This window comes from Solanum tuberosum, unplaced genomic scaffold, assembly GCF_000226075.1.
Source record: "Solanum tuberosum cultivar DM 1-3 516 R44 unplaced genomic scaffold, SolTub_3.0 scf00078, whole genome shotgun sequence".
NCBI lineage: Eukaryota > Viridiplantae > Streptophyta > Magnoliopsida > Solanales > Solanaceae > Solanum > Solanum tuberosum.
The window spans coordinates 1,319,199-1,345,969 of NW_006239005.1; the positions used below are offsets into that span (position 1 = coordinate 1,319,199).

Genomic DNA, 26,771 nt, shown 5'->3' on the forward strand with positions numbered 1-26,771 from the left:
TTTTATAGTTTTATAGTTTTAAAGTTTGAATTTAAATTTTCAAACTTTTAAAATTTAAAGTGTGAAATTTAAACTTTTATACTTTTAAAGTTTGAAAGTTTGTATTTAAAACTTTAAAAGTATAAAAAAATTTGGTTCTAATAAAATTATAAGAGTTTTAATATTATTTGTGTAATGTTCCTAATTTTTTAATTTTAATAATTTTTTTTTAAAATTATAAGTAACAGTTGGGACCCGGTTTCCGGTCCGGTCCGGTACCGGTCCGTTACCGGTCCGGGACGGGTACACGAATTTTTTCCCGGAATTACCGGTTCCGGTCCGGCCCGGTTCCGGTTCGGTTCCGTCCCGTGGTGCCCGGTTTCGTTCCGGTTCCGGTCCGTCCCGGTTCCGATCCCGTTGCCAGCCTTACTCACACTTCTACTACAGTAGAATAAAAAAGAGTTGATTATTATGTTACCAGGATTTGACAATTTTATGATTTTAAAGTACTTTTAAGTGGACGTTCTGTTTTCTTTTATTTGAAATATTTGAAGTTGGAGTTGTGTTTGATAAATCAAATTTGCTCTAAAATAATAATATTTCTCAAATAGATAGTCATAATTAGGGGTGTACACAATCGAACCAAACCGCAAATCGAGTCAAATTGAAAAAAAAACTCAACTAGTGGTTTGGTTTGACTTGGTTTGGTATTTGAAAAAAAACCCAACTATATTTGGGTTGGTTTGGTTTCAACTAAAAAAAACAATCCGAGACCAAACCAACCCGACATTATATATATAATTTTAAAATTATATTTTATACGTAAAAATATTTACTTTGATATAATTTTTAAATATTTCTTATACTTTTTCTATAATTTTTAATCTTTTAATATATTATTTCATGTTTGAAAGTTAGAATTCTTAATGGTCCAATAAAGATTATAGTTCATAGATGTTGGTAATTATAATAAAACTTAAATCAAAATCAAATTAATACTAATGCAAAAAGAAAACCAATTCAACACTAAGAATGACAATAATATTGAATATTTGTTCTTTAGTTTTACATAGGTTTAGACAATTTAAAATACATTAATTTAATTTTAATTTCCTTTAATATTTAGTCATGTAACTAATACTTATTAAACTTATTTTAGCATGATTTAGTACTTTTAAATTATGATCATTGTCATTATTACTTATTAATTTGCAATACTTTTTTTACGCGATTTCATTATTATCTTTTTATTGGATATTTAGTGTAATTAATCATATCATATTTTGTGTTATTTTCTTAAGAAACATCTTAGATAGTTATATTTTGGTAGGACTAATGAAATATTTGAAATACAAGTAAATTATATGTTTGTATGAATATTTTACCGGAAAAACCCGAAAATCCGAAAAATCCAAAAAAATCCAAAAAAATTCGAGGTTGAAAAACCCGAGTTTTATTGGTTTGGTTTATAAATTCAAAAATCCGACACAAATGGTTTGGTTTGATATTTGAAAATTCTGAACCAACCCAGCCATGTACACCCCATCATAGATTAGATCTCATATACCAACTATTATATACTATTGCCAATATTTGTTCAAATTATTTCAATTTTTTGAATTTAAAGTTGTGTTTGGTTATAATTTTTACAAAAATATTTGGTTGTTAGAGTGTGCTTTTCCTTTTAAAAAAACAAAATGAGGTTATTTTTATATTAAAAAAATGGGGAAAAATTAAAAAAAGAAAAATATAGCAAAACTGAAAGAAAGGGTTCGTGTGTTTTTCAATTTTGAATACGAACTTCAAGTTGTATTTGAAAGTTTCATAGGCCAAATGTTTTTCTTTTCAACAAAATGAAACATTTGTATCTCAATTTGGAATTTTCATTGCAAGTCTTGTTTTGGAAATTCTCATTATCAAACAATCCTTATATTTGTAGTAACAATGAGTTAGTGACGTATTAAAAGGAAATTTCGACCTCATTTATTTATTTCTAAGATTAAAATATCTGAATATGAACGAAGGAGGAGCCAACCCGAGCCTCCAAAGGGAGGACAAGGCAAGGGCAAGATGCCCTCTACTGAGGCTCCGGAGCACAATTCCGATAGTGAGGGCTCCCAAGCCGCATTCACTGAATTGGATGACGACCAACCACTACAGTCCCAGCGGGCTGAGAACCGTGCTAGGTCAGCCATCCCAGCAATACCCACAGTGCCAGCTCTGGCACCCCCTGTAGCTCCAGTACCACCAGTGGTCCCTCCTCCCAGGCTACTTAACAGACTAAAAGTTGATGGATTGCGGACTATTCTCAGTCATTTCTGAAGCTGTTCTCAGAGTGTCGACCTGTAATCAGGGCACCATATAATTTGTTTCTTTACTGGGAAGCCGAGTTCCATAAATGGGCGGTGGATATTCCCTTCCACAACTTGAACAATAAGGACTTCTCTTTAAAGGAAGATGAAGATATTGTTGGTGTTTTTCACTGTTTATCCCATGCTATGAAAAAAAATCCACACCTTATACACATGGTGAAGCTGAAATCCTGGACCAAAAGTAAGAGTATTTTGGGAATCAGTTATGACTTGTTCAGGATTCTCACGGGAGAAGATGGAGAGGGTTATGACAAAGAGACTAGAGAAATACTTCTAAAATTTCCTGGTCTTCTGGTCCTTGAAGAAGGGCACAATGGTTGGAATGAGCAAAGTCTTGTGTGGAAAGCTTTGAGAAAGGTTGAAACAGAGAAACACATACTTTTGTCTGGAATGAACATAAAAGACCTGTACAATACTCTCTGTGTTGTTAGTCCAAAGTTTGCTGCGGATTTGGAGCAGAAATGGGGTTCTCTTAATAGTTCCACTGACAAGAATGCCTGAGCGTTGGAAGAGCTAAGGGATATTATTTCACCTCTTGTCCATAAACCCACCTTGTAAGGATAGGATGTTTTTAGCAACTAACTACTGGTCTGTCGATATGATTCAATTTTCTGAAGCCTAAAATTGAGTACATTTTAATTACCGTCGAGACTTTGAGGGAAAAATGAGTATAGTATCTCAAAAAGAAGTATTCATATTATTGTCTAGATTCATTCCTTGATATCTTGCTAATTGCTTTTAATATATTTTTTGTGATTAAATACTTAGACTTGATTAAATACTCATAATAGTCTTTAATCACCTTGTTACAGACCTTTTCTTGCCGTATTTCTATTATATTACAAAATCATATAATTCAGTAACTTGACATACAAGTACAACATAAGTGTACAAAAAGAAGGGAGATATGTGATCCTTTTTAGACTCATAGCCTTCCTGATTCCTTTTATTCCGACGTACTAGGGACCAAAGTCACCAATTGGAGAGAACTTCGGGTCAGTATAGACTCATAGCCTTCCTGATCCCTTGTATTTTGACGTTGATAAATAACAGCAGCACAAACAAGTAGTGCAATTCCAAACACTGACAAGGCTCCAACAACATTTTGCAATATTACCATCTCACCTGTCTGTAGTATTGAAGAAGAAACAAGTTCAGAAAATATGATCTTGTTTAGACTCAAGTAGGAAAACTTTTAATGCGTCAAAGATCTTACTCCATCTGCGGAATGTAGAATAGAGTTATGTTTCAGTGATGGTTCAGCAACCAAGAGATAGAATAACCCCAACACTCCAGTATGCCTCTGATCATTGCTATAGTTTGATAGTAAAGTTATAGTCTCCCCTTCTGAAAGCTTGATAGAGCCAGGTCTAGGATAACAACTAGACATCCCGACAATGTAACCAGCTTCATTTCCTGGTTCCTTTCCTTTCCCATAGATTGGAAGAGATAAGCATATGACACGTCCATCCTAGACCAGTGCAGCGGAAACAGAAAAGAACAAATTAAGAAAATAATCATGTCAAATAAATGCTAACAACACTTCTTTTATCTGATGTTAAGAGAACGAGATTAGATATATGGATTCGATCAATCTGGTCTTGCAAGTTTTGGCATACATAACCAATGTTATGTATCAACAACAACATCAACAGTATAGTCCCACAAGTGGGTCTGGGGAGGATTAGAGTGTATCCTGATGTTACCACTACCTTGTGGAGGTTGAGAGGTTATTTCTGAAAGACCCTCGGCTCAAGGATAGCAAATCCAAGTACAAAAAAATAAAAAGAAAAAGAAAACATACCCAATAACAAGGGAAGCAATGAAAATCCCACAAGAGAGGAACTAAAACATAAAATAGTGCTATAATAAAAACACGATATACACTTGATGTTGATTAAAAAAGTTTTATACATTGTCTGAAAATGTATAAGCTTGTAAGCAGAACATGACCAAAGAAAGAAAATATAATAGCTCAGAGTACCTCTCCATGGAGTGCCATACCAGTCCCTCCTATATGTTGATGAGAAACTCCGTAGATGAGATCTCCACCACTAGGAAATATTACACTTATCTTCTTTGTATGAGTGCAATCGACATTTGCAACAGATGTCGCACATGACTCCACTAAATATTCTATCTGATGTAAAGGAAATTGCATGAATATTAACTATATACATTTAGGAAGTAGAAAAGAGCTAAAAATGATTTTATTTATCATTCGTTCTTGTAATTATTATAGGGAACTGCACATACCTTGCAGTGATGTCTTGCCCCAGTGGCATTCGATTTTTCTGGCTTTTTCCATGTATCAGTTATATCAAGTAAATATATATTTACAGGCACAATAGAGGCATCCCAATCAATATACTTCACTCTGTACTTCTGGTACTTCCTTGGAATCCGTCTTTCACCATGCATCTTGTTCCATCGTAACAACATCTCGAGCCTCCTATGTAATCAAGCTCTATATCTCGGTTATTCTCGTCCTTGGTAACTGTTGGAATGTATGTGTCCACTTATGTAGATGGGACCAGGTCCTCAACATAGTTACAGTAATAAATAGTAAAGAGCAAATGCTAGAAGTAAAGATTGACAATCAACTTTACGTGGAAACCTCCTTACTCAAGGGACTAAAACCACGACCTATTCTCAACAGGACTTTTCAAACTGCTTCCACTAATCTTCTCCAAGCAAAGTAAAAGCCAGTTTACAAAATGAGATTAACCTGCTAATCTCCACACTAAGCAATACCTCCTATCACTTAGCTGAGCCAGAGCAGATACAACACTGTCCACTATACTAATCCTAACTGATTAATATAGACTTTTAGAGTAAGAAACTAAGTTACCCTTAACCTAGTTCTTACAATGATTCACACAAGTTTGAAACGCTCCTTTCACAAGTGAAACGAATCCTACAATATAAGAACTATTACAAGCACACAAAATTACAGCTGGTACAGAAAGCAATAAAAGCATTTCTATCAGGTCCCTTGCTGTTTTTGAAGCTTGAAAGTATCTCTCTTTGAATGAATAATGAATAATATTGTTTGTTGTTTGATATATACCATGAAGAATTATTACCCAACAGACAAACAACCTCGTCCCCTCTGATTGGTGCAGTACTCTGCCACTTCACCAACTTCCTGACGCGGACAGCATTAACAGTTGTACAACATTTTGAGACTGGACGAGTATTCATACTCTGCAGAGGACCATAACCCTACACTTGTGAAGAGATCATCAAAACATCTAGGAACATAAGTACTTATCAATTTCCCCTTTTTTGATGATGACAAACAACCTGCATAACTCCTCACGTGAGTGAACAAACATTCATTCAATAACTGGTGCTCCCCCTTAATCAGTGTTCCCCCTTAAAACGAATTGCAACAAAAACTTCCCCTTTTTGACATCATTGAAAAGGTGAAGCAGTAAACATATTCAAGTTAAAACATGGGGCAATTAAGAATTCAGGGCCACGGGCCACACAGAGCATACGTATTGAAAGCAAAAAAAATGATAAATGCACATATGAATAGGGCAGATAACAGAAAGAGCATTATATCACATAGACTGACCACTGTAAATAGTCAAAACATAAAGCCACAAGATTTTGGGTTACAGGAGTAAACAAAGGAGAAACTCAGGACAACTAAGACACATTTAGGACGGAGGGGGAGCGGGAGAGAGAGTGCGCATAAACAACAGCATGCGCTCATTAGCATCTTCATGAGCCTTGATAATCTTCCTATTGAGGGCCTTAACCTCCTCACTAAGTGAGGCATTTGTCTTCAACAGTAGTGCATTTTCATCCTTCAATTTTTGCAGCACCTTCTCGTTAGCGTGACTGGTACCAAGTCCGCTAGAGATTGCCTTTTGAAGTTCAGACTTAAGTTTAGAAATTTCAACCTCCTTGTCATTTAGAATACTCGTGAGATCTTCCACTCCCCGTTTGAGAGTGGCCTGCTGCTCGAGAACGGCTGCTACCTGAGATCTATCATTTGTTTGTCCCTTCATGCACTCGCATTCCAGTAAAGTAGCCTCAGTGAACATCTGCTTGGTGGTACCTGGTACTCCCCTTCCTAATTGTACTTCAAAGTGGTTAAAGACAAAATTCAGCAGATATCCATACGGAATGCCATGCTTGGCCTTTTTCCAGGTCATTACTCTATGCATGTGCTCTAACATGATGACAGAAAGGTTTATTTCTTCAAGGTCAGCCAACTTTTCCATGAGAAATAAGTCAGCAGCAGACGCAACTGTTCATTTTTCCATCCTAGTTACCAGCACTTTGTTGATGAACTCAAACACCAACTGATGTTCCCCCTTAAGGAACTTCTTAGGTAGCCCAACACGTTTAACCTCTCCTCATTTTGTGGCAAGCTTGGTCAATTCCTCAGTTGGTTTGCAACCTTCAATAGTTATAATTCCTACTACAGCCACCCCCAAAATGATCCCTAGAGTTTCTTTATCCAAACATATCTCAACATCCCTGACAGTGGTTGTTATACCCCCTCCTTCTAGCAACTTCATTTTGTAGAAAAACTCGCACACTTCAGGTTCGTGCAAATACGGAGCAGGTGGTTCAGAAAGATGATTCCATCCTTGAATTGTGACAGCATCAAACAGGGTGGCCATGCCAAATTTTGTTATAATGTCAGTGTCAAAAACTTTGCAAGTCAAAACCTTTTGGTGCTCCATTTTCTCTATTCTCTCCTCCCTCGTCATCTCCTCCTCTTCACTTTGATTTTGAACCCTAAGACCAGGTCCCATTAAAGGTTGTTTATTCACATGCTTTCTCACTCGCTTCCCTTTTGCAGAAGATCTCTGTTTTGTCAATTTCTCCCTTTTTGCAGAGGATTTCCTTACCCTTTTCTGAGTTCTTTTTGATATCACATTTTCCTCCTCAGCATCCCTTTTTCGTTTTGCCACATACCTAGTGATGTCCTCAGATTGGGTCTCACTATCTTCAATAGGCACATGTGTTGATGTGGGTTCTACAGCCAGTAACCCTTTTTGTCTCATTTTCCTTATTCTCTCAGTTTGGGCTGCATTTCCCTCCATAGCACTTCCCAGAACTTTTATGTGTTACACTTCTTGTCCCATACTCCTTCTTTTGCCTTTTCGAGTGGGTCTCGACAAGTTTTCCATTTCCCTTTATTTTTCTCTCTTGTGCACGCTCAGTAAGTTTTGCAATAGTGTCACCCTCAGACGAAACTTTAACTGTCTCAAAGTCAGGAACTTCCATTTTGACAGCATTCGCTCCTCGTACTCCCCTTTTGTTCCATTTTAACGGAACCTCTTCTTCTTCTTCTTCCTTATCACTCTCAACATCAAAGGAATTGGGTGTTTGGTCAAATAATGGCTGACCTCTGTGAGGGACCTGATCCGGTGATCTAAATTCCTCCTCCAGTAGAGTAAGTTGAGAGTCACCTCTTAGTGATGTCAGACTGTGAACAACTACTAGTTCTGCCCCTGCAGCTAGAATACATGATTCAGGACCCCTCCCTTCTGCAAGTCTCCTTCAAACAGTCTCTCAGATATGGTAGATGACACTGCCATGGATCCAACATCGATTTCTTTTGAGGGTGATTCATCGTTAGGGTTTGCCACTGTTTACACCTCTGAATTTTAGGATTTTCCACCAGATAAGACTAGTGTAGGAGAACATGCTAAGACATCCTCAGAGGGAAAAACATGAGAGACTATAACTTCAGTCTGAGGAGTGATAGATTCTGTCGTTTCACCAACCCTAGGAGTTGAGGGAGATTCCTCAGGAGTTAGAGTTGAGAAGTTGAATGAACTAGGGTTTTCAACTTCTTGAAAGAGGGGAGCCTTTGAAGAGGAATCAGAGTTAGACATTTTGAAGAAATATAACAAGATTTTGAGAGAGGGAATTAGTGAATTTTAAAGGAAATTTGTTGAAGAACGTTGATATTTGTTTTTATTCAATAATTTGAGATTATATAAAGTTAAAGTTAAAAAGGTATCGGGTCCCCAACAGTAGCGACTGTTGGATTTAAAACGAAAGGACATCTGAAACTGACGCGATGAATAGGTGAAGGACACGTGGTAGTGATGTTGACAGTTAGACAGTGTAGTATAAGCGATACTAACCTTATGAGGACCAGGTCCTCGTTTCAATTTGCAACCATGCCTAGTGAATAAATCGTCCCTTCAGCTGGACACACCATGAGTGTATACCTGCATTAAGGTACCAAAGATGAATTATTTTATGACCAACATTAAAACAAGTATAGATACCTCCCCCTCCGTAACATAGTCAGCAAGAGAGAGCTTCGTGTAATTTGTTAAGGGATCAGGTGATTTTGTGCATCCCCAGCCTTATCCTATTCTTAATGAAGGATTCTTTACTCAGTTCCTTTGTAAAGATATCAGCCAACTGATCCTCATTTTTGCAGAACTTCATCATCACATTTTGCTTTTCAACATTGTCCCTTAAAAAAGATGTCTCACGTCTATGTGCTTTGTCCCCTTCTCTAGTCTTGGGAAATTTAGCGATGCATCCACATAAGCACAAGAATTTTGTTCTTTTGAACAAGCCTTCTAAATCCAAATTTTCTCTTATGTTGGACTGGATTTTTGGCCATGTTCATGGCGTTGGTGTTATCACAAATAAGAGGAATGGTGTTAGTGAGTACACCAAAGTCTTCTAACTGCTGCTTAATCCATAATAGTTATGCACAACATGATGCATCAACCACATACTCTGCCTCTGCAGTGGACAATGCCACAGAGTTCTGCTTCTTGGTTCCCCATGAAATTAGTAATGATACCAGAAAGTGTGCCATGCCTGATGTGCTTTTTCGATCAAACAAAAAACCTACATAATCAGCATCGGCATAACCAATAAGATAAAAAGAGTCGCCAGTAGGGTAGAATAGGACCAGGTCCTGAGTTCCCTTCAAGTATCTCAGGATACGTTTGGTTGCCTTCAGATAAGATTCCTTTGGTGCTGCTTGAAACCTTGCACACATCCCTACACTGAACACTATGTCCGGCCTGCTTGCAGTGAGGTACAGGAGTGACCCAATGATTCCCCTGTACATGGTCTGATTTACCTCCACACCATCTTCATTTTTATCAAGTTTCACGTTTGTGCTCATGGGGTGTCCAACACCTTTTCCTCCAGAAGATTGCATTTTATGAGCAATTTTTTGATATACTTCTCTTGGCATAGTGATGTGCCTTGAGATTACTATTTGATCTGCAAGCCTATGAAGAAGGTAAGCTCCCCCATCATGCTCATTTCAAACTCACTACTCATCAAATCAGCAAACTCTTTGCACAAGGATTCTGAGGTGCCCCCAAAGATGATGTCATCTACATATACCTGCACAATTAACAATTCCTTACCTTTGGATTTTAAGAACAAGGTATTATCAATTTTACCTCTCTTGAACCCGTTGGCTAGGAGGAACTTTGACAAGCATTCATACCAAGCTCTAGGAACTTGTTTTAACCCATACAAAGCTTTGTCCAATTTCAGCACATGATTGGGTAGGTCTGCATCTTCAAAGCGTGGAGGTTGTTTGACATATACTTCTTCCTTCAAGTTCCCGTTCAAGAAAGCACTTTTGACATCCATTTGAAAAAGCTTAAATTCCATGTGGGCAGCAAATGCTATCAAGATTCTGATGGCTTCCATTCTGGCTATTGGAGCAAAGGTGTCGTCGTAATCAATCCCTTCTTCTTGGTTGTACCTCTGCACCATAAGTCTTGACTTGTTCTTGGTAATGTTCCAATGCTCATTAAGTTTGTTTCTGAAGACCCATCTTGTCCCTATAATGGTCCTATTGAGTGGTCGGGGGACCAGGTGCCACACTTTACTTCTCTCAAACCGATGAAGCTCATCTTGCATTAATATCACCCAATCTACATCCTTCAATGCTTCTTTGATGTTCTTAGGCTCAATAGTTGATATGAAAGATGAGTATGCCATAAGATTTCTCGACTTGGACCTAGTTTGAATTCCTGAGTCAAGTGGAGAGATGAGATTATCCAATGGATGAGAGGATTGATGTTTCCAACCAGACGTTTTGGTAATCTCTTTTTCTCTGTCACCATCAAAATCACCTTCATCTCCTTCAAGATTTTGAGACAATACCTCATGTGTTGGACTGGAGGGACCAGGTACTCCTGAATGTTCTGCATCCTTCACATTTGTACCCTGAGCATTATGTTCTCTATTGATCAACTCCTCAAGCTCATAGTCTTCTCTGTTCTCATTCCTCTTCCCCGACTCATTAAACTTAACATGCATGCTCTCTTCAATACATATAATTCTTTTGTTAAAAACCCTATATGCCTTGCTTGTAGATGAGTACCCAACAAATACTCCCTTATCACTTTTTGCATCAAACTTGCCTAAATCACTCTTTCCATTATTTAGCACAAAACATTTACACCTAAATGGCTTAAGATGGGCAATTGAGGGTTTTCTGCCATTCAACAATTCATAGGGTGTTTTCTTGATCAACGATCTGACAAGACACATGTTGGTCACATAGCATGTTGTATTGACTGCTTCAGCCCATAACTTCATTGCAAGCCCTGAATCAATCAGCATAGTTCTAGCAATTTCCACCAGTGTTCTGTTCTTTCTTTCAACAACTCCATTTTGCTAAGGAGTTCTTGGTGCTGAGAAGTAGTGATTGATTCCATTTTCTGCCCAAAATTCTTCAATTTGAAAGTTCTCGAACTCTGTACCATGATCAAATCTGATGCTAGCAATTTTGCAATTCGCCTTCAGTTGGATAGCTTTGGCAAAAGTGATCAATTGTCCAGCTGTCTCATCCTTCGTCCGTAGGAACATATTCCATGTAAACCTGGAAAAATCATCAACAATGACAAGAATATATTTCTTACCTCTTTTGCTTTGGATTCTGACAGGTCCACACAAGTCCATGTGAAGCAGCTCTAGTGGTCGAGTTGTACTGACTCCCTTCTTAGCTTTGAATGATGACTTAGTTTGTTTTCCTTTGGCACATGCATCACGGACATTATCACTGGAAAACTTCAACTTTGGCAGTCCGCGGAGCAGGTCCCCTAACACAAGTTTGTTCAACAAAGAAGTACTTGCATGACCCAGTCGCCGGTGCCACAGATCTGCATCATCGGTTTGAGCACTCAGACAAGACAGATCATCTCCTTCAATAGAGTCAAGATCTGCAACATACATATTCTTGACTCTAGTAGCAGACATAACAACCCTTTTGGTTATACAATTGGTGACCAGACATTTGTTAGCCATGAACTTGACTTCATTTCCTTTGTCACAGATTTGAGATATGCTCAAGAGATTGTATTTGAGACCCTTCACATAGTGTACATTGTTTATCGAATTATCAGCAGATCTCCCTATCCTGCCAATACCAAGAATAGAACCCTTCTTTCCACCACCAAATGACACACCACCACCATGTTGTGCTTTCAAAGAGGGGAAGTTTGACGTATCTCCAGTCATGTGCCTTGAGCATCCACTGTCCATGTACCAGCCCTGACTCCTTCCTCTCTTCTGCATAAGAATCACTTGTTAGATTTAGGACTCCACTTCAAACGAAGTTCCCAATAACTATCAAAAGGCTTGATAAGAAGCCTTCATGTCCAGGGAGGGAAAGTGTTTTTGCTGAAATGATAACGAGGACCAGGTCCCTTTTGTTCCCTTTTATCATTATTTTCAGATCTGACAAATTTCACATGCTTTTCTTTTGCTCTTCTCAAAGTCTCACACTTTTCTTTTAGATGACCATTACACCCATAGTGAGTGCACAACAGATTGTCAGATACAGACACATACTTGCTATGGGTATTATAGGGAGGTTCTATTGGTCTGCATCCCAACCCTTTCTTTCCATTGAAACTCTGATTAGACAGGTTAGAGAGTATCGTAGAGGAATCAGTCCACTTTAGAGAGTGGCTTAGTTCCTCCTTGACCCTACTCAGATCCTTTCTCAGTTGGGAATTAGTTTTAAGAGAAGCAACTAGCTTAGACTCAGAAATTTTAAGCTTTTCTTTCAATTCTTCCTCAATGATGCTAAGTTTTCTCTTTCCACCCACTGATGTACCAGGATTATCCTCAGGAGTTATGTTGCTAGTTTCTAGAGTACCTATCCTTACACTCATTTCAGAGACTTGAGACATAAGAGCTAAATTTTCATCCTCACACAAACTTAATTTTTCATTTAGCATTAAGTTTTCAGTGGTTCGTTCATCAACAGAATCAATAAGCAGGGCAGCAAGTTTCCTTAATTTTTCAACACGAAAAGTATCTAGATCATCCTTAAGATTAAAAAGAGTTACCTCATCTGGATCTTCTTCATTATCATATTTAGCCATCAAGGAGAAAATGGAGTTGAAAACACTTTCATCATCTTCAATGGCCATCATTGAAACATCCTCATGGCTTACTGCATCTTCTTCTGACTCACTTGAATCATCTCCCCATACAATAAAGGCTCTTCTCACCAACTGATTAGAATGAGCCTTCCTCTGAGCATTGTCTGGGACTAGGTCCCTCTTGCGAGGTCTGGTGTCATGAGTTTCCTGCTTTTGACTGAGGCAGTCCCTCATGAAGTGACTAGGCTTGCCACATTTATGGCAAAGATCATTTGCAGTAGCAGTTCTTCTAGCAGGGGTTTTCTTTTGGAAGCCTCCATGCTTCTTTATGATCTTCTGAAATCTTCTGGTGACATACGTCATCTCATCGTCATCCTCAGTCACCTTAGTTTGAGAAGTTCTCAAGGCAATGGACTTCTCCTTCTTTCCCTCTTTCACCATTGTTCCATGTTTCTTGTTTAGCTCGTAGGTTTGAAGATTCCCAATTAGTTCATCCGTGGGAAGAGTCATCAGATCTTTAGTTGTTGTTATGGCATCCACCTTGCTTTCCCAAGATTTAGGAAGCACCTTAAGAATCTTGCGAACCTGCTTGCTAACAGGGATAGGCTCATCCAAACACCTGAGCTCGTTAGTGATAGAGGTGAATCTTAAGTTCATCTCAAAAATGGTTTCACCCTCCTTCATAACGAAGTTCTCATACTGAGTGGTAAGCATGTCAACTTTAGATTATTTCACTCGCTTAGTTCCTTCGTGAGCAGTTTGAAGACAGTCCCAAATCCTTGGCAGTCTCACACGCAGAGATTCTGTTGTATTCATCAACTCCAATGCCACACACCAGAATCTTTTTTGCTTTGTAGTTCTTTTCTATCTTCTTCCTATCTGTTTCATTGTACTCCTTTCTGGTTTTGACAACAGTAGTGGTGAGCTCTCCATCATTCACCTCCTTTATAGAAATATAAAGTCCATCAAGAATAATGTCCCACAGCTCAGTGTTCTCAGCATTGATATAGTCATGCATTTGATTCTTCCACAATCCATAGTATTGGCCATTGAAACAAGGTGGCCTGGTAGACGATTGTCCTTCCTCCATATTGGGTGGAGCAGCCATTCCTTCAGGATCTTTTCTGAAAAGTGAAGCTCTGATACCACTTGTTGGAATGTATGCGTCCACTTATGTAGATGGGACCAGGTCCTCAATACAGTTACAGTAATAAACAATAAAGAACAAATGCTGAAAGTAAAGATTAACAATCAACTTTACGTGGAAACCTCCTTGCTCAAAGGAGTAAAATCACGACATGTTCTCAACAAGACTTTTCAAACTGCTTCCACTAATCTTCTCCAAGGAAAAGTAAAAGCCAGTTTACAAAATGATATTAGCCTGCTAATCTCCACACTACTAATCCTAACTTATTAATATAAACTTTTAGAGTAAGAAACTAAGTTACCCTTAACCTAGTTCTTACAATGATTCACACAAGTTTGAAACGTTCCTTTCACAAGTGAAACGAATCCTACAATATAAGAACTATTACAAGCACACAAAATTACAATTGGTACAGAAAACAATAGAAGCACTTCTATCAGGTCCCTTGCTGTTTTTGAAGCTTGAAAGTATCTCTCTTTGAATGAATAATGAATAATATTGTTTGTTGTTTAATAAATATTGTTTACATCCCTACTCTATTCAAGTAAGGGCGAAACATCGTGGTGACTCGAAAAATAATCAATTAAGTTAATCTTATAAGAATTTTAAGAATAAACGAATTTTAAAAGGAGCCGCCACCTAATTTTAGGAAAAACTAGGAAACCAATTAAATGATCTACGAAACCAAGAGATTCTAGGTAAGGGGTTCAAGTTATTCCGAAGGGAAGGTGTTAGGCATACTTCAAAATCTACAAATGTGGGTCCCGACTGAATTTATTTATTTTAAATTGAGGAGAAAATAAAATAATATACAAGTAAAACAAACATGCGATATAAACAAGTAATAAAGTAAACAAGTAATCTGAGAAGCAACCTAACGTTTGCCTATCGTTAACAATATACATAATAATGAATATAGTTTTCGAACTTTATTCGAATGACTTCAATGGGAAGCGATTGCGGGGTACCTGTAAAGACACTTTGTAAAAATATTAGTGTTAAATATATGAACAAAAATAAATAAATCAAATAACTTAAAAATAAAAATCCACCTTATTAACATGGGAGGCCTTGGAAATCGACAGTAATTTCTTCATCGGCCTGTTTTAACATACAAAGAATATGAACATAAACTAAATTTCTGTCTTTTAACATTAGGGAAGTCCCGAAAATCGACGGAGAGATGTTTTCATTGGCCAAAATTTATTTTTTTAACACAAAATCATATTAACAATAACAAATGGGAACAAAAATGATTCACTGGAAAATTCTTTTTGGAAAGAAGTGCTATGACATTAAACAAAAAAATAAAATAAAATATCTAACAAAGATAAAACAACAATAAAAAATAAAGCAAACATTAAAATTTGTAGTCCATAGAGAACGAAAATAAAATAAATGGAAAAAGGTCATATTTACCCTTGTACTATTCAAAATAGATTAAATATTCCATTCGTTATACTTTTGGACCATATATACCCTTACCGTTATACTTTGGACCAAATATACCCCTCATCCGTTAAAACTTTGAATCTCAATCTTAGAATAGACAGGTGGAGGGTTGAGATTGATTTGAAAGACCCATATTTTTTTGTCTCAGCCAACACCCACTTCCCCTGCTTTCTTTCCCAAACCCATTTATAAACAAACAAAAGCACAACGAGTTGTTTGTAAAAAATATTTAGCTTCCTGCATTACATGAAAATTGGTTTATATAATTAATGTTTTCATTTATTTTTCCTATAAAAAATATAAAATATTGGAAAAAAAGCTGCAAATATTTTTAAAATAGTGTAGTGTGTGTTGTTCTTATAATTGAACTTTCTTATTGAATAAGACAACAAAAGCACAATTCTTTCAACGAATTGTCTGGATTTGATTCTAAAATTTGTGAAAGTTCAATTGATGTGGTGCTTCAAATTTGATTGATTTGGATTGACGCGCTAAATATATAATGCACATTGGGTGGAGAAGTTGGAAACAAAATTGTTGAGTCTTTGACCTTCAAATTTGTGATAGGAAGTTGTTGTAAATAAATGGATTATTGAAAATTATTTGGATTATTCTTTTTTCAGCTGAATTCATTTTTAGGTTTTATAAATTTGACAATGAGCTTAAAAAAAATAATTCAAAATTCTCCGGTTCTTCACCGTTGACACTTGACTCATCAAAATTTCAATTAATTGATGAGATTTGTTAGTGTCGTGTGTGTTCGGATGTTGACAATCATCAACTTAGATGAATATGACATTACTCCATTGTTGTATGTTGATATGAGAAGCCTTACTTGGGTTGGATTATGAGTTATTTTAGATGTTGTCTAGGACAAAAAATATGGGTCCTTCAAATCAATCTCAACCCTCCACCTGTCTATTCTAAGATTGAGATTCAAAGTTTTAACGGATGAGGGGTATATTTGGCCCAAGGTATAACGGTAAGGGTATATTTGGCCCAAAAATATAGCGAAAAGCATATTTAAACTATTTCGGATAGTACAGGGGTAAATATGACCCTTTTCCGTAAAATAAAATAATATAACACTGGAAAGTAAAAAAAAATGACAAAACCAAATCACGAATAACAACATTATTGGAAGATTAAACTAAAAATAAAACTAATCTAACACTTGAGAGAAACAAAATGGCAACAACACAAATAAATAAAAGATAACTCATCAAATGAACTTTCCATTAGAAGGTAAAATTGAAAAAAAAAATTAATCAAAACAAAAATAAGTTGGAACACAAATAATAGAGAAACAAAGAACAAATAAATAAACAAATAATACTACCATGTAAAAAAGCAACAACAACACATAGTCAAAAAGAGCAGGTTATAATGGAGTTCACACGAATATTTTTCAAATAAAAAATTAAGCAAGAAATTTCAAACAAATAATAAACCAACAATTTAAAACAATAGTCAAAGAATGAAAGAATATGTCCATTATACTTGCTGGGAAGAAACAAAATAAAGAAAATGACATTTAATAGAGATAGAAAACAAACAAAGTTTTGGGGTTTTTTTGGCTTGCCGTTGATGGAGCCACGCCGGATCTGGAGCTCGGAGCACGATGGCTTGATTGTTGTTCGCCGGCGGTTTTGCATGCTGGTTGGGTCTGGTTGTTGCTCGTTGGTCGGAGCTTGGCCGAAAAATGGAGATCTAACACCTACAAAACAAACAAAAACTCGTATAGAGGGAATAGGGGAAGGGGTCTGGTTCGTGGGTGGTTGTTTGGAGGAGATGGAGGCTGGTGGGTTTTGAGGTCAGGTTTTCTGGTGGGTGTGTCGAGGTTCTGGTGGTGTGGGTGGAGATATAGTGGTGAGGGTCGAGTTCGCCGGAAAACTAATGTGGCTTTGGTTACAGTTTCTAAGCTACTGGCTGGTGATTTTTTGAAACAGTGAAAGAAAAATAAAAATAAAGTTGGGGTTTTTTTGGTTGTCGGGGCTTCGCCGGATTCCGGGGTGGTGACAGCCAAAAAATTAAAGGGAAGGAGAGACTCTTTAAGATATTATTAATTTGGAAACTCTCTCTCAAATTCTGAAAATTATTTCTCCACCCCCAAAAATTTCGACCTACTCAAAACTTAAATAGGAAAATAATTATGCAATGGGCTCAAATTGTGGGCTTGGGATTGTGACCCAAAATCATCAGTCAATCTGTATATGCAAATTTTATCCGTATTTGAATGAATTTTTAGACTATGCAAAATATCAAAATGAATATTAACAAATGTAACAAATAAAATAAATATTAAAAAAAAACATAATGACATGTAAAAATGCAATTTTAAAATTAACTGATAAAAACTCCTAATTTTTGATAAATAAAGATAGTTATCAATAAACTTATTTAAAATTATAAAAAAATTATTTTTTAACTATTAAATAAATAAAACTTAAAAGTTATGAATTTTGAAAATGTTAGGCCAAAATTGGGTGTCAACAATTGTCTCTTTCGTTGGATATGATTGATGAAAGAAATTGTGGACAACGAAAATTGACAAGCCCGATTTTGGCCGAACACATGACCTTTATATAAAAGTGTGGTTGGAATGTGATGGAAGTCGATCCCGGACTTGCCTCCAAAAGGTTCCAAGTTGTGTTGCGTCCTAGTTGAAGTAGTCTGCACCTGTGGCTCAACTGAGAATGCATCCTCTTGGATGTTCTCGAAAAAATAAAGATAAAACTCATTAGTAGAGACAAAATTACAAGGAAAAGGGTAGCATCTCTTACGATACGAAAAATGAAGACGATCCATTGGTAGGATAAAAATGCATGTCCATCGATAGGACGAATGAAGATGATGATCCATCGGTAGGATTTTGAATATATGTCCATCGGTAAGACAAATTAAAAAAGATGATCCATCGGTAGGATTTTGAATGTATGTATCGGTAGGACGTATGAAAAAAGATGATTCATCGGTAGGATTTTGAATGTATGTCCATTGGTAGGACGAATAAAAACAGATGATCCATCAGTAGGATTTTGAATATATGTCCATCGGTAGGACGAATAAAATTATTTCAACGCAAGTCTCCTCCGACTTGAACGTGGAATAGATAGGGTGCACATCCTTCACCTCTGAATAGATGCGACTTAAATGCAAATATCTTTCAACGCAAATTTCCTTCAACTTGAACATTGAATAGATAAGGTGCACATCCTTCACCTCCGAATAGATGTGACTTAAATGCAAATATCTTTCAACGCAAGTTTCCACCGACTTGAACGCGAATAGATAAGGTGCACATCCTTCACCTCCGAATAGATGCGACTTAAATCTAAATATCTTTCAACGCAAGTTTCCACCGACTTAAACGTTGAATAGATAGGGTGCCCATCATTCACCTCCGAATAGATGTGAATTAAATGCAAATATCTTTCTACGCAAGTTTCCACCAACTTGAATGTTGAATAGATAGGGTGCACATCTTTCACCTCCGAATAGATGTGACTTAAATGCAAATATCTTTCAACGCAAGTTTCCACCGACTTGAACGCTAAATAGATAGGGTGCACATCATTTACCTCCGAATAGATGCGGCTTAAATGCAAATATCTTTTCAACGCAAGTTTCCACCGACTTGAACGCTAAATAGATAGGGTGCACATCATTTACCTCCGAATAGATGCGGCTTAAATGCAAATATCTTTTCAACGCAAGTTTCCACCGACTTGAACGCTAAATAGATAGGGTGCACATCATTTACCTCCGAATAGATGCGGCTTAAATGCAAATATCTTTCAACGCAAGTTTCCACCGACTTGAACGTTGAATAGATAGGGTGCACATCCTTCACTTCCGAATAGATGCGACTTAAATGCAATGGCCTTTTCGGCAAATGAAAAATGCAAATGATGGATGACTCGATGATTGTCCACTGTAACGAGGTTGATGGCTCGATGATTCTCTGAAGATTTGCAAGTTGACTTTGAACTTCAAGCGATGATGGATCATTTGAAGTTGACTATCAAGCTTCTGATAGTACTCATTGAAATTTTGAGGTCTTCCTAAAAAATTCTATCTCAACTAGAACTTTTGGCAAATCTCAAAATGATCTCCAATCTTGACTTACTGGAGATAGCACATTTATTGTGAATTTTTGAGAAATCTCAAAAATTCTGTCCCAATGTTTATTTCAATGAGAAAAGAAAATTCCACTGGATATATGACCGAGCCGTCGTGGCGCCTACATATCATGTTGAGCCAGGAATCAGGTCAAATGTAGTTCCAATCCTGTAGATGATGAATACTGCATTTTCTACTGATGATTTGACAAAATCATCAGTAGAAAATGCACAATATAAACATGATGAAATAGGAAAATAATATTCCCTGGGATATTCGAAGCTTAAAGACAAGATATATCACATTTTTGGGACGGACAACCCAATGAAGTAAAATAGGCATCTCACACTGACAGGATTAACCTAATGCACTTTTTACAATGAACAACCCAAAAAGGAAAGGCAAAATCTTATTTTTCCTCTTTTTTTTTATTTTTTTAAAAATGGATAGAATTTTTAAAAAAAATGTTTCGGAAAATATTAAAGAGTGGGTGCTTGCCTCCATTTTTTTTTTTAAATATAAATAATATAAAGAGACAGTCAAATCTTGACTACAATAAGTACCAGGAGTTAGGATCGCATGTAAATCTCTTCTTCTTTTTTGTAACTAAGATTGAATTCAAGGTAACTCCTACAGTCTCAAGTGGTACCTCAAACATACTTAAGTATCAACAAGATTTGTTCATCTTGCTTCAAACAAAGGTTTTGAATTATATCAATCCTTATATCTCAATTGCCCTCACAATAAGAAAAGTCTTATTTCACACATATTTGAAGCATATTATTTGAGGAAATTTTTTGAAGTGCGCTCACACTCACTAGAATGTTCAACGCATGCAACTGTGATACCATATGATTGGCCCTAATGTAAATCTCCACTAATGTGAGGACATTTGGAATGAGATCATGTAGGGCTTGTCATTGGATTGTAATGTAGGCTTAGGGACGGGTAGGATATTCATTTGGGATAAGAGTGACTTAATTCCTCTTTGAGCGTCACACTGAATTTGTCTTTCTAACGAATGATACACCTTTGGAGTCTGATCATCTTTGTTGTCCCCCCTTTTTTCGACTTATTCTAAATCCTTATTTTTTGAAGTTTTTCCTTTTTCACCCCTTTGTTTTGAAGTTTTCTTCTCTTTTGTTGGAGTTTTTCTTTTATTTCACCCATTTCTTTTGAAGTTTTCTCCTCTTTGTTGGAGTATTTTCCTTCTCGTCTTTCATTGACCTTGTAGGGGTGTTTTTTTTTCTTTATTTCTTTCCACTTTCCCCCTTTTTTTTTCTTTTCCCATAAGTCTTTTTTTTCTTTGCGTCCTTGACTTTGGGAGACTTCATATCTTTGACCTTTGCAACTTCAAACTTGGATCTGCTCTTGTAATTTGCACATCTTTGACGCGCTCAAGAAGGTTGGACCAAGAGAGGGATAGTGCATGTAAGCACTCAAAAGGGTAATGGCTAATATGTGGTTTGCAAAGAAAAAGTTCCAGGCTCAAAGTGGGAAAACTAAGGATTAATGTCATTTGGTAGGCTTTGAAAGGCACAATCGGGTCAAAGAAGACCTACAATCCTTTCCCAAACAAAACAATACTCAGAATTTCACCTCGAAAAATATTCAGGCCAAGTTCTAGATCAACAGTGCAATGCAATTGAATTTCGATCTAAAAGCTCACCACACAATGCACATGAAAACATGAGGTTGATTTTATTCTTATCTTGAATGCATGCAAGAGAATTTTCAAGCATCACAAAAGTAGAAATGAGAGGTACCAAAAGAATCTATGATTTACCACAAAGTCAGTCCTCTTCATCATATCGAATAATTTTACATGCTCATAACTGCATTGGTCCCATTTGAGCTGAAGACATGACTTTTTTAATATGTACAAAACATTTTTTTTGAAAGAATGGATACTGAACCCAAAAAGGGTTGTCTACGTATCTCATTGAGATGAGAATCAGGTGTGCGTAATTCATGCAGATATGTCTTTGAAAATATGCACAAACTATTTTACTTTTTTTTTTCTTTTTTTTTTCTTTTTTTTGAGATTTGAAAGAATAAATACCGAACCCAAGAAGGGCTACATACGTATCCACCGAGATGAGAATCATGTTCGCGTAGTTCATGCAGATATGTTTTTGAAAATATGTACAAACTATTTGAATTTTTTTTTTGAATTTAAAATAATGAATATCGAACCCAAGAATGGCTGCCTACGTATCTCACCGAAATGAGAATCAGGTTCGCGTAGTTCATTCAGATAAGACTTAAAACAATTTCAAGATTTAGACAAACTCAAAGTAATTCCTTGTATCTTCTCAATTGTCGATCTTTGTACTGTCTACTGAATGTGATCTCTCAATTTATACAGTAACTACTTATTGTTGCATTCTTTTTTTATTGTCTCATAAAACTGTTTGTTCTCCTAATTATTTACAAATTGTTATCACCATCCCCGACTGCTGTCGGGGATGATTTTCCTGCAAAAATATGATAAATGTGTGAAAGCAGGGCCAACATGCAAAATAACAAAAAATAAATGAGTGTGACCTCATAGTCAAAGACTCCCCTGATTTATCTTTTCTTATTTGATATTAATGTCTGGTGAAATCTAAAAATTCAAATTTCGCGAGCCTTCCTGTCCCTTGTAATTTCGGATGAACAGTGACTTCCAAATTCTGACATAAATCAATCTCTCGCTTAAAAAGAAGAAAAACTCAAAAAGTAAAAGTGTTAGTTCGTGTTCATAATGGATAATGCGAAATATCACACAGAGTATTAATTAAACACATAAACACTGCTTTGATTGAAGACAAACTCAATTATATCAGATAACATACAAATAATTATTGTGCATCTTATACAAATATGTGACCATTTTGTGCCAAGGGTAGGCCTACCGATCTGAAGGATGTATTACGTCAATTGACAACATTACATTGTTTCCCAAAACACTTGGTACAAATTTTATGAATAAATCAAATAGGATTACAAAATAAGGAAAAAATGATACAAATAATCAGTCACACGGAAGAGTACTATCCTAAACTAAGCCTTTGTGGAAAGTACTTCCTTTTGAACTTCTTGTTATCTCTGATTGCCAACACCTTTTGGATGGAATGGTAGCTTGTAAAGATCTTTCTTGGACTAGAGTAAGCTATTAAAATAAACCCCCGACCCCGAGTGACAATGAATTGTCAAATGACGTAAACATCCTTTAAATTTAGACACACAATTATGATCGTACATTTAGGCCGGAGGCCATTTTGGACTCAATGTAGTCTTTCTAATAGGCCTAACACGCCTGGGGTGTTGGGTCGTCTTAGTTAAATCAGAATTTTGGCTTCGCTCTACTCTAGTTGACTAAGAGTGGATTTTATTTGAAGTGGATCAGTGACCCAAGTGGACAACTTGGGTTGGGGAAGTTAGTGACCGTTGACCATCCAGTGGCCAACTACATTCGCCAAGGTACCCCGATAAACAATTTGGATAATGAACGATTGCAGCCACATAATCCTCCTTTAAGTAAGAAATAAAAAAAAGGCCAAATGGCGGAATATGTCATGATGCAATGCCAACATACATACAATTAAACAAATAATAAATAAACAACAAATGCAATATACAAATAATAAACAAAATATACAAAAAAACAAGACATAACACAATAAAAGAAAAATCCCCTCAATTTGAAAAAGTCAACTCATAACGGTTAGAACCTCTATATCCCCAGCACAGTCGTCATTCTGTTTACATCCCTACTCTATTCAAGTAAGGGCGAAACGTCGCGGTGACTCGAAAAATAATTAATTAAATCAATTTTATAAGAATCTTAAGAATAAACGAATTTTAAAAGGAGTCACCACCTAATTTTAGGAAAAACTAGGAAACCAATTAAATGATCTACGAAACCAAGAGATTCTAGGTAAGGGGTTCAAGTTATTCCAAAGGGAAGGTATTAGGCATCCTTCAAAATCCACAAATGTGGGTCCCAACTGAATTCATTTTTTCAAATTCTGGAGGAAATAAAACAATATACAAGTAAAACAAACATGCGATATAGACAAGTAATAAAGTAAACAAGTAATCTGAGAAGCGACCTAATGTTTGCCTGTCGTTAACAATATACATAATAATGAATATAGTTTTCGAACTTTATTCGAATGACTTCAATGGGAAGCGATTGCGGGGTACCTGTAAAGACACTTGGTAAAAATATTAGTGTTAAATATATGAACAAAAATAAATGAATCAAATAACTTAAAAATAAAAACCCGTCTTATTAACATGGGAGGCCTTGAAAATTGATGGTAATTTCTTCATCGGCCAGTTTTAACATACAAATAATATGAACATAAACTAACTTTCTGTCTTTTAACATCAGAGAGGCCTCGAAAACCGACGGAGAGATGTTTTCATTGGCCAAAATTTATATTTTTAACACAAAATCATAATAACAATAACAAATGGGAACAAAAATGATTCACTGAAAAATTCTTTTGAAAAGAAGTGCTATGACATAAAAAAAAAAAATATCTAACAAAGATAAAACAACAATAAAAAATAAAGCAAACATTAAAATTTGCAGTCCATAGAGAATGAAAACAAAATAAAATAATATAACACTGAAAAGTAAAAAAAATGACAAAAACAAATCACGAATAACAACATTATTTGAAGATTAAACTAAAAATAAAACTAATCTAACACTTGAGAGCAACAAAATGGCAACAACACATACCTTGCAGTGATGTCTTGCCACAGTGGCATTCGATTTTTCTGGCTTTTTCCATGTATCAGTTATATCAAGTAAATATATATTTACAGGCACAATAGAGGCATCCCAATCAATATACTTCACTCTGTACTTCAGGTACAAGCTTCTCTTTGATCCTTGGAATCCGTCTTTCACCTTGCATCTTGTTCCATCGTAACAACATCTCGAGCCTCCGATGTAATCTGGCTCTATATCTCGGTTATTCTCGTCCTTGGTAACATTATAAAGATCACACCTGCATTCAGTGCATCCCAGTCTATCTTCAGCACTTCGTGTATCAATTGCATGTAAATTGAGCATCCATTTCTCCTCGTATCTAGGAGGTACTTCGACTGGATTACCGACTTCTATTCCATAAGGGTTTGGAATATAGATGATTGTTTTTGGGGTCTCTGGACCAACACCAAAATATACAGTACTAAGGACTCCACCACATATCCCTGAGGTAACTTAATAATAGAATCTGTACCCCAAATCATAATGGTACTTTGTTACTTCCACACCTTTTCAATTAAAATATCTCGAAACAACCCAGTGGTAAAGATATGTCTCGTAGAGGGGTACAGAATTCCCTGCCTCATCAAAACTTTTGATAGCAATATGGCCTTTTGGGAAGCCAATGTTGTAGTAAAACTTGTGAGAGACAGATCCTTGTTCCAGCACAAACGCTGGTGATAGAAAGACACCAGATTTCACACTGTTTTCTTGTGTTGCTTGAGATTGTGAACTTCAATCAACTGTTATTAGCAGTAAGATGGAGACAAGTGAAAACAACTGGTAATTTGAAGAGGCTGACATTTTTTTCTCTCTTTCTAACTTCACTTGATGCTAGTGTATCTGTTGACAACAGTATACACAACTAATTAACAACCCATGAATTTAAGCAAACAGAGTTTGGAGACTGGAGACATAGGCAACTCAAAAGGAGATAAAAATAAACTCTGCACTACTACTTCTTGCATTAGTAATTCATGCATTACTAATCCCTGCGTTATTAAACTTTGTACCAAACGACCCCTAAAACTCTTAAGTTCATCGAGCTAAACAATAGGCATGTGTGAAATTCTGAGAAAATGACCAAAATGGTCCTGTATAGGTAATGCTTTATTTTGGTCCATAATGTATTTCACTTTATTGAAATGATCCTTAATGTATAATAAAGATGTTCATTTTGGTCTTTAATGTATTTTATTTTATTGAAATGGTCCTTAATCTATGACAAAAACTGTTCATTTTGGTCTTTTACCCTATATCTAAATAAAAAGTATTAAATTTTATTTTAGACCCTACGTAACTAACAAAATTTAACATTGTTGTCTTTTTTATTAGCTCCAAAGAAAGAATTCCATAAATCTGACACCATTTTCTCTAATTTCTCCAACAAAATTTACTATTTTCTCTTTTCTATAATATTATTCTACGAACCTAACACCCATTTCAATCTTTAGCAAGAGAAAATAATAAATATTGTTAGAGAAGGTGGAGAAAATGATGTTAGATTTCATGAAGTATTTCTTGGAAGCTAATAAAGAAGACATCAATGATGAATTTTGTTAGTCACGTGGAGTCCACAGTTAAATATAAGATTATTTTTTTGATAAATTTGTTAAGTTTAGGGTTAATAACCAAAATGAGCACATTTTGTTATACATTAAGGATCATTTCAATCAAGTGAAATATATTAAGGACCAAACTGAACACCTTTATTATACATTAAGGATCATTCCAATCAAGTGAAATACATTAAGGACCAAGAAAATCATTACTCATGCATTGAGGACCATTTTGATCATTTTCTCGTGAAATTCTACTTTTGTAATTAGGAACATGTTAGTTAATTTCTTAGGAGAAACAAAGCTTCATTGATTACATTTTTCTTATTTTCTAAATTACCATTGCAAACTTGAAAAAAAAAATAGAGGAGCAAAACGGGGCAAGGTAGGGTGGGTTGAATCCATGGTAGGGCAAGGCTAGGGATGACAATGGAGCGAGTATGGGTGGAGTTTGGTGGAGGCAAATTAATAGGCAATTTTTTTGTTGAACAAAGAACAAAAACTAGCTGAAGATTCATTAATATGATACTACAAATATTATTGTGGTAAGTGGAAGTCAAATAAATAGATGCAACTTTGTATAATACTAACATATACTAGGAAATTAAGAAATAGTACACCATATTTACGTGTTGAATACAAAAGAGTGAGTGTTATTGTTTTTACATACTCATTTTCTTATTATGTACAGGAAGAATAGAAATAATTTTGTATTAGAAAAAGGAATTAATAAGAGACAAACTTACCAGATTAGTAAAAATTCAGTGTGGAGACTAAAAAATGTAGGAGAAATTAGGAGTTTTTTTTTGTGATGAAATAAATGAAGAGCAATCCCATGACAATGGTAGTTCTCAACTGATATAAAATACAAATCTTTCACCTATCTTTGATTGGATATAATTGATACATAATATATTTGAAAGAGGGGATGAATGCATATTATATTCATTGTATCATGAATACAATTGATACAAAATACAAAATAGATTTTTGAATACAATATATAAA

General features: G+C 35.8%; 1 protein-coding gene across 1 annotated transcript; it reads right to left on the reverse strand.

Moving 5' to 3' along the window:
* Positions 1-3,158: 3,158 nt before the first annotated feature.
* On the reverse strand, positions 3,159-25,646 carry LOC107060417 (uncharacterized). Its single transcript, XM_015308355.1, has 6 exons — positions 25,636-25,646; positions 24,798-24,937; positions 24,175-24,650; positions 4,336-4,491; positions 3,568-3,822; positions 3,159-3,480 (listed from the first exon to the last, which is right to left on the reverse strand). The coding sequence occupies exons 1-6, from the start codon at positions 25,644-25,646 to the stop codon at positions 3,298-3,300; spliced, it is 1,221 nt and encodes a 406-aa protein (XP_015163841.1). The 3' UTR covers positions 3,159-3,297.
* Between the last annotated feature and the right edge of the window lie 1,125 nt (positions 25,647-26,771).

Excerpts from the sequence above, each read along its gene's own strand:
- LOC107060417 (XM_015308355.1), bottom strand. Across the intron at positions 24,651-24,797 it reads AGGCCATATTGCTATCAAAA|GGATATGTGGTGGAGTCCTT; the intron begins GTTTTGATGAGG and ends AAGTTACCTCAG. Across the intron at positions 4,492-24,174 it reads TGGCAAGACATCACTGCAAG|ATAGAATATTTAGTGGAGTC; the intron begins GTATGTGTTGTT and ends CCTTTACATCAG.